This window comes from Alligator sinensis, unplaced genomic scaffold, assembly GCF_000455745.1.
Source record: "Alligator sinensis unplaced genomic scaffold, ASM45574v1 scaffold1170_1, whole genome shotgun sequence".
Lineage (NCBI taxonomy): Eukaryota > Metazoa > Chordata > Crocodylia > Alligatoridae > Alligator > Alligator sinensis.
Genome location: NW_005842859.1, coordinates 400,324 through 408,975, shown reverse-complemented (window position 1 = coordinate 408,975; position 8,652 = coordinate 400,324). Strand labels below are relative to the sequence as shown.

Genomic DNA, 8,652 nt, shown 5'->3' with positions numbered 1-8,652 from the left:
GAGGGGCGGCGTCAGGCCGGGGGGGGGCCCCCGTCCCCCTCCCGGGTCGCCGAAGCCGGGCGGGCCTGGCCCAGGAGGAGGGATGCGCGTGTACCCCAGCCGAGCCCCACCCCCGGGGCCGGGCACAGCGCCCCAGGAATGCGCCCGGGCTCCCAGCCCAAGCAGACGGGGCTTGCTTCTGGCGGGGCCCCGGACCGCGCGCCGCTTCTTACCGCTCACAACTCAGCCTGTCCTCGGAGCACAGGAGGGCCTCGCCCAGCATCTGCAGCTGCTGCAAGACCTCCTGCTGCATGGCCAGGGCCATGCGGTGCACGTGGTGGTCGGAGCTGTTGTACATGACGGCGTTGTGGAACATCAGCATGAGGTCGCGCTGGAACTGAGCCGTGCTCCGGATGCGGCCCTTGGACAGACTTCTCTTTATGGTGGTTAAATCCATGGGTCTGCAGGGGATGGGGAGGAGCGAGACCCCCATCAAGCATCACAACACAGGGCCCCCCAGCCCCGACACCGCCGCCTCCGTCCTGTCTCCCCGTGACCCTGCACGCACAGCAGTTCTTCACCCAGCTCTCAAGTCGGGAACCTCAAAAACCAGGAGGGTTTCGCCTTGTGATAGATACCTGCCACAAGCACTGTGCGCTGGCAACTGCTTCTAAAAACTGAGCAGCACTGAGCGTCAGACAAAGCAGCAACCTGAACAACTAGTTAAATCAGCCCAGTGAGGGGAAAAATGAAACATTAGTAAAAAAGATCTTAAGGAACTAGGATGTACAGCGTGTATACAACACGGCGCTCTCGGGGCAATAATGCACTGCCAGAAGCAAGGAACGGTCTGGGGGCGGGGGAGACGGTCAGTGGGGAAAGCTGCAGCCGAGCGCGCGTAGCTCGGTGAGCTACTGGGGCTGGCTGCTCAGGTTCCTGCCGCAGACCAAACAGCCCTGTCCCCCAGGGGAAGCGGCTGATTCCTGAGGGGGTCGCAAGGTGGAGCGCAAGTCAGGAACATAACAGTCGCCAAACACCTAAGGGTGCAAATCTGAAGGATGGAGTCAGAGGAGTCCGTGTGGCTGTTAGGGGCATGTTATAAATAAGGAAACTGGGTCTTTGGGACAAAAATCCCCTCGGGAGAACGGGGCCGGGCAGGGTGGAAGCCCCGTAACACAGGGCTAACCCCAGGAGTGTAAGCCACGGAGGGCCTTCCCGCCCCAGGCTGAGGGGGCAGGTACCCTCTGACAAGCCTGGGGCAGGTTTGCTAACCCAGCCGCCTTGGACTTCCCCTCTCTGGCAGCTGGATCCAATGAGGCCAGAGAAAGCAGGTGGAAAGGGTCTCAAGCAGCTCTCCTGCCTTCTCCCAACTGACCTTTTCACCACATCCTTGTACCCAGGGGCTTGCTTGTCTGACACTGGCTTCAGGAACGGGCCGCTGTATCTAGGGGACAAGCCCAAAGAGAATGAGGCGAGATCCAGGTCTGCCCTGGCTGGCAGCTGACTCCCAAAGAGGCAGTGGGCTGTGGGCAGTGACACACCGTTGCTTGAATGGGCTCATCTGCCTGCCAGTGGCCCCTGGTGACAGTGGCTGGTGCAGCCAGCACCAGCAGAGGAAAGTCTGAGACCCTGCTGGGGCTGGCTGAAGCCAGACTTAGCCCTCCACATCCTGCACAGACCAGCGGCTGCCAAACAAAGTAATAAGAATGGAGGTGCAAGGCCAGAGCCCTGGAGCAAGGACCCCTTCCTGCTGCAAGGTAGGCAACATGAGAGAGGAATGCAGGAGAAACGGTTGGATTGCTGGTGCCTTCAAGCAAGAGGGGGCGCTGATGGCACTGGGGAGCCAGGGAGAGCATGGACCCACCCCACGCCACCCTCCATACACACCTGTGACTGGCTATCATCTTCCAGATGGACAGCAGAGTCTTTTTGAAATGCATGCGCTGCAGAGGGTCATCCCAGCTCAGCTGCACCCTGCACAAGACACCACCCAGTCAGCATGCCTGAAGGTTCAGGGAGAGGCCTACACTGCTAACCTCCCAGCATGTGTGGCCAGGGATGTACAGGGCAGGTGCCCCATGGGGCAGCATTTCCCAGTGCACTCCTTCCTGAGGTCTCTTTGGAGACCCTCCCTTAGGATTTGCCTGTGCCCATGACCCAAGTCTACCCTGTCTGGGACCACCTCTCTGGCTGCTGAGCCAGAAGGCATCAGAACCAGGAGAACAGTCGCTGCACTCTGGCAGGAGACTTTTGAACAGGGTCTGTCTTCTCTCTGTTGGGAGTGAAGGGTGTCCTCATTTCTGCTGCACCTTTCTTGGTTCATCTCCTGACCCTCCTCGCCCACACACCACCCAAGGGAGAATCTGCAAATGAATGGCCTGTTTCTTGAAGAGCATTTGGGTCCCAGTGCAGGGAGTGGGGAGGCCGGCTCCACTGCTCAGTGTACCATATGCTCCCCTCAGGACTGCCTGGCACAGCAGGTCCCCAGCTCAGGCTAGGCCACGGTCACTTTGTCCCCACTCCCCTTTTGCTGCACCTGCAGTAGAACCAACACCCAAAGGTTGGAAGCCCATCACCAGCAGCGACCGGGGCCATCTCTTCCTCCACTTTCTGCTGGCTTGCCACCCTCCCCAAAGTGACCTGCCCCCTGCCAATCCCTGGCGTGGCCTCACATAGACAGCTCCAGTGAAGGTGCCACAGGGCTGCACTACTCACAGCTGCGAAGGTGCTGGGTTCATGTGTATAACATCTGCCGGGGAACCCGCGGAGGTTCTGCAGCCGCTATCTCCTTGTGCAGGGAATACGGTGTTCCCCTGCTTCTCCTGCTGGGCTTGTCCTGGCCCCTCCTCAGCCTTGCCCTGGAGGACAGACAGAGAGGAGCGGTTGCTCAAAGCCAGGGTCTCAATGACAAGGTTGCTGGAAAAGCCCCATCCAGAGGTGGCACTTGCAGGAGCCAACCTTCAAATCCTGGTCCCCAATCTCCAGGAAGTGGGTGTAGCAAGTGGGTACACAAGGAGCACCCCCAGTCCTGGCTGAGGTGCCGTAAGTTGTGCCATGAGCCACAGGTCTCACTGTGGATCTGACAGTCACCTTCAGTCTCCAGTGGGGATCGACAGCCCACCACTAGCATTACGAGGGAGGCTGTGGACACGCCGCAGGTAGAGACCGGGAGGAGACAGCAGAGTAACAGAGAAAGCTGAGAGAATGCAGACAGAGGATGGAATGTGATTGTTCCCTCACAAGCTCCTTGTGACAGAGCAACAGTGAATGGAGCCTGCCAGGGGGTGCTGAGCAGTGCTGCTGCAACAGCCACTTCTCCGTGGAGCACAGGGACCATGGCTGTGTAGGACAACCCTTCTGCCTGGATGGCAAGCAGCACTGAGAGAAGAGAGAGCTTCCCAGTGTCCAGGACAGGGAACTGCCTAGGGCAAGTGGGTAAAGAAAGCCCCAGAGAGTGGAGGAAATTTGTTCTGCAGGACTTTGAAAACTGGGTGGGTTCTAATGCTCCATGGTCCAAGACAAGGCTGCCCTGGCTCTGTAGAAGCAGGGGAGCCCCACAGGAATTTTTCGTCCCTAATGTCTGATTCTGTGACATGGTAAAGCAAAGAGCCTGGCCCCAGGGAGCAAGGGATTGTCCTGCTGTATCTATCATCGCTGTTACTCAGGGTATGGTACTACCTAGAGGGGCGCCACTGAGATCACGGCTTCCTTGGACCGGGCACTGCGGACAGTGAAGAGCTTGCCCCCACTTTAAATATGTAAGACAGAAGTGAAGGGCCATTATCCCAGGGGATGGGTGGATAGATTGAGACCAAAAGAAATTAAATGATTGCTCAAGATCACAAAAGCACTCTAAAATGAGAACCCAGACCTCCAGGGTCCCCGTCCACCACTTCTCAGCAAGGCCAGGACTCCAGCTGCCCGTGTGCATTTACCTTCATACTGCCTGAAAGTTCCTCCTCTAAGGTAGGCATCCCCAGGGAAGTCAGATTCATGAGCAGCATCTGGTTCTTCTCTCCCTCCTGTATTCCTTCTGCATTCTCCACCACAGCCAGGCACTCCTTCTCCTCTCCTGAATCCCCTTCCTCTCCTCCTGGGACCTGGGACTCTCCTGTCTCCTCTCCTACACCTTGTGTTTCCTTTGCATCTTTGGCCTCCCAGCCCATGTGCTGTAGATCCCCTGTCATCTGTGGCATGCACACACCTCTTCCTGGGACAGGCAGTTCCTCAGCTTCTCCTGCCAGAATTCGTGGCTGCCCTTCCTCCTCTGCCTCTCTTCTTGGGACTGGGAGCCTCTCCATCTCTTCCTGGCAGTTGAGGGCTTCCATTTCTTCCTTCTCCCTAGCAGTACAAAAAGCCCTGTCCATCTGTGCTGAGTCTGAGCCACTTATGCAGAGAGGTTCCATCAAGTTGGTCACCTGTAACAGAGCACTTTATTACTAATGTCAAACTGCGACAGGACAAGAGACTGGGACAAGCAGTTGGGAGCACAAGCCCTGGGGGGCTACTGCATTACAGTAACAATTGCTGTTACACCACAGGGAGATTTGCAACAGCTTGTTACAGCAGACTTCCTAAAGGGCAGTTCCACAGCATGGTCCAGTTGGGAACCCCAAGGAATAAGCTATTACTCCCCACAGAGCCTTTAAGCAAGGAAAATGTCTGGGCTTCCCCCGCAAATAAAACTGTTCATCTAACAGCCCCCCAGGGGTGTCTGTTGCTCCACCCCAAGTACTTTGTGGCAGGATGACATGCTCAGAGCACCGGCATTTTAGAGGGCTGTGTCACGCAGACTCTCCCACTCACACCAGCAGCTCTGCCTCGGAAAGGGACTGCAGAAGGCTGTCCTGCTCACACCGCCCTGCCACCTTCAGCAGCAATTCCCATATCAGAGGCTCACAGGACTGCACCCTGCGAGCCTCCTCCTGGCTGCTTCCCTCAAGCTCCCCGCAACAGCCGTCTCCTCAGTCTTCCTCCAGCTCCTCACCTCCAGATCCAAGTTGGAATCCCAGGAGCTGTGAAGAGACTGGCAGCAGCTGCTCTTCTCAGACTCACTAAGAGACTCCCTCTCAGAATCCAACCACATCCGTGTGTGTCCCATCTGCAAACAGACAGAGACACTGTCAGGAGCTGACAAACGAGTCCAAAGCCGCACACACTCCATTGCTCATGGTCACACTGTGGAAGCCTAAAAGGGGAAGAGACACTCCCGAGCCCACATTCCATAATGTGCTTTTCACTGGTGCAGTCAAGGCTCCAGCTGCAGCAGAGAAACAGTCTTTTCTGAGCAATTCAACCCTGTGCTTCACCTTGGGGGGATTTCACCACTCAGCTTAGGGAGAACCTGACAGGATGAAGTTTAAATGCAGCCAACACAGCAGGGCTGTATTTGGTAGCCATGCTGGTCTGAGACAAAAAGAAATGCAGAACTCTAGAACTCTTGGTTCAGAGATTATACCTTTTATTAGCCCGACTAAGAAATCACAAAACTCCCATGATGGATTTACTCACTGTGGGCAGGTCTACAGGAGATGCTAAAAGCACAGTAGACTAATTCTGTGCATTAGCGCATCACGGCTAAAGCCGTGCTAATGTACAGTAAATTAGTCTACTGCACACTAGCATCACGTAAAAGATGTGTGCTGGCATTACTGTGCAGTAGCACCCATTACAGCACATTTAGTGATTACAGGTACTAAACTTAATGTGGCGCATTAATGCATGTGTAGACGTGCCCCGTGACTAACATGACTGGTAAAAGAAAGCTCACCAAGAGGACCGCAGCTGCCAGGGTGCACTTGGCATTCTGAAGGCTCTGAATAGGCACCTGGCAGGGGTCATCTGACCCCAGCCCTCTTTCCTGCCTAGGCAGGTCAGACTCGGTGATCTGCTGAGGTCCCTTCTGACTAGAATCTATGAGCAACAAATGCCGAAGAAGCTATTTTAAGTGAAAGAAGTGATTGGGTAGATGTGCTGATGCAATGTGTCAGCCCTGGGGGAGAAAGTAGGGGACAGATGCCCTTAAAGACTTAACTGAATCAGAGATACATAAGCTTTTGTGATGTTATCTGTGGGAGTTCCATCAAAGGAAAAGCAACCAGCACCCTTCATCTGCAGCAGAGTTCTGCCTGCCTGCACTTTGCAGGACAAAAATGGAGCTATTTGGGGGGAAAAAAAGAGGCCACTTGTTCCAACTTCCTCAGTCAGACCTTGCTCTCCCATCAGGTGCAGATCCAGGATCGCTTCTGGGAAGTCTATGGAGCTGCTTCAGATTCATCCCAAGGCAACAGATAAGATTGAGCCTCAGGCTCATCAATCTAGAGGCCTTATAATACAGCTAGTATGTGACTGGGGTTCTATTAAAAAGGAACTTCCCTCACTAAACTCACATGAGCAGATCACATACCAAGGGAAAGCTATTGCTAGGCAGATAGCAGTGGCAGCTTTAGCAACCAAAATTGGTCAGGTGGGACTCAATGTTTTTTGGAGGCAGTGAGCAATTATAGCTCCCGTTGACTTCACCTGGCCCAATGCAAAACCGTAAGTCCACATGGATCCAGCTCCAGAATGCAATGAATTTTACTTTATCCAAATTAAAACCAGAAACGGCAACAGAAGCAGTATGTTCCTGAGACCTTCCTTCAAATTTCTTGCAACTGCAGCAGGTTGCATTAGGCTTATGGAACGACCATCACATAACCTTGGTGACTCCAAATGGCTCTAAGTCACATGGGACAACACTCCCTTTTCTCCACTTCCTGTCCTTAACAATCTAATCCCTGAAATGCAGAGACAGGCACAACTGGGTTAGTACTGCTGCATGGGGAGGAAGTTAATGTTACTACAGAAACCCTCGCTCTAAGATTTCCCGACCTTTGCATTTAAGAGCAGCATAGCACTATGAAAAGTCTGTTCTTTAACACATCTAAGATGTATATGCCTGCATGACAAAGGCCCATGAAAATGTCATTAGACATGATGCTGCTCCTCTCATTAAGGAGCATGTGTTGTGGGAAATTCAACAATCTGTAGGGCCTGGGGACTGAATCACTGCAGTCACACTAGAGCACACAGCATATGGGCTAATTTTTGACATTTTCATTTGGCTCCTCTACAAGCAGAGTAATTACTCCGAAGTGATGTCCACCTAAAATGTTGTACTAACATAACTTTAGCAGTATAATTAATTTGCTGCAGCTGTGCCAGTGAGTTTCCCCATGCAGATGGGCCCTACAATACCAATTCATAGATTTCATAGACATCAGGGCTGGAAGGGACCTCAGAAGATCATTGAGTCCAGCCCCCCACCCAAAGGGCAGGAAGTCAGCTGGGGTCATGGGATCCCAGCAAGATGAGCATCCAGTTTCATCTTGAAGGTGTTCAATGAAGGCGCTTGAACCACAATCAATGTTCTGATTAAAAATTTGCTGTAAACAGCATCAATAATTTACTCAAATGGATTAAGAAATGGATAAGATTTTAAAAAACCAAGCTGTAATGGAAATATTTAGTGAGGTTCTACTGAATTCATTAGGCCAATTCTATTTGATCATTGCTGGTAAAGTTCATAGATGAAACAAAGGTGGTAAATGAGGCAGCAGCTGCCAAAAGAATCTGGATCACTTGTGAGCTGTGTCCATTCAAAGAGAATGTTTGAATTCAGCTACATCTAAGATCACTTCTTGGCACAAAGCAAGCAGGCCATGCCTCCTGAGTGAGGACTGACCCTGAGGACAGCCCCTAGGAGGATTTAAACATCACAGTGAACAACAGCAGGAGTCCCAATTGCAGCACTGTGGCAAAGGGGCCAACTCTTCGAAGTACAAACGAGGGAGCAGCAAGGAGGAAGGGGAGCAGGGTTTCAGTCAGACCCATGCTGGAGTGCTGCTCAGAGTTGTGACTTCCACCTTTTAAAAAGGAGGTTAAACTGGAGAATGTGCAAAAGACACAAAAATGATTTGATGCTTAGAAAACATTGCCTAGCAGAAAATGAGACAGAGAGCTCAACATCTCATTTATAAAAGGACTGTCAGGAAATGTCTTTACACTCCAAGTTACTTCACTGAAGAAAATAAAATCAGGTATTGAAGAGTTCTTCATTAGCAGAGATACAGCTGAAACCAGAAAAAACACATTATAGATAAAGCACAAACTTTTAACACAGCAAATTATCCACTAGAACAAACAATCAAGCAAAAGTGGCAGTTTCCCCATCTCTTGATGTCTTCAAATCTTACCTGGCTGGCCTTCTGGAAAATACGCTTTAGCCAAACAAAGCACTGGGCTCAATGCAGAATTAACCGAGTGAGATGTAACAGCCTGTGTGACACCAGAGGTCAGCCTAGACGACTCAGTGGTGCCTCAGGCCCTCTGACTAGGAATCTGCTTTGGGCACATGGCTCCGAGGGCTGAACCAGGCTAGCTATGGGGCTGGAAGGGACCTCAGAAGATCGAGTCCAGCCCCCTTGCCTACTGCCAAAAACAGTACAAACAAAACTTTTTTTTCCCCCCAAATGACAGCAGTTCTGCCCTCTGAGATCAGACGAAGCGAAAAGGGGCCTTGAGAACTGTGGCAGTGAGAGCACTGTGTCTCAGTTAAGCCTGCATATACAAGAATGGGACATTCAACACACGGAAGAACTCCTGCTAGTAGAGGGTAGTGGTGTACTCAGT

At 52.4% G+C, this 8,652-nt stretch overlaps 1 protein-coding gene across 1 annotated transcript in view; it reads right to left on the bottom strand.

Moving 5' to 3' along the window:
• Nucleotides 1-6: 6 nt before the first annotated feature.
• The window catches only part of BRD8 (bromodomain containing 8), a gene marked incomplete at its 5' end in the record, with an annotated part of 28,029 nt that continues 19,383 nt past the window's right edge, over nt 7-8,652 (bottom strand). Inside the window, 6 exons of the mRNA XM_006035608.3 lie at nt 7-440; nt 1,355-1,423; nt 1,867-1,953; nt 2,695-2,837; nt 3,915-4,397; nt 4,967-5,080. Coding sequence (XP_006035670.2) covers nt 209-440; nt 1,355-1,423; nt 1,867-1,953; nt 2,695-2,837; nt 3,915-4,397; nt 4,967-5,080 — 1,128 coding nt within the window. The remainder of the gene's footprint in view (nt 441-1,354; nt 1,424-1,866; nt 1,954-2,694; nt 2,838-3,914; nt 4,398-4,966; nt 5,081-8,652) is intronic.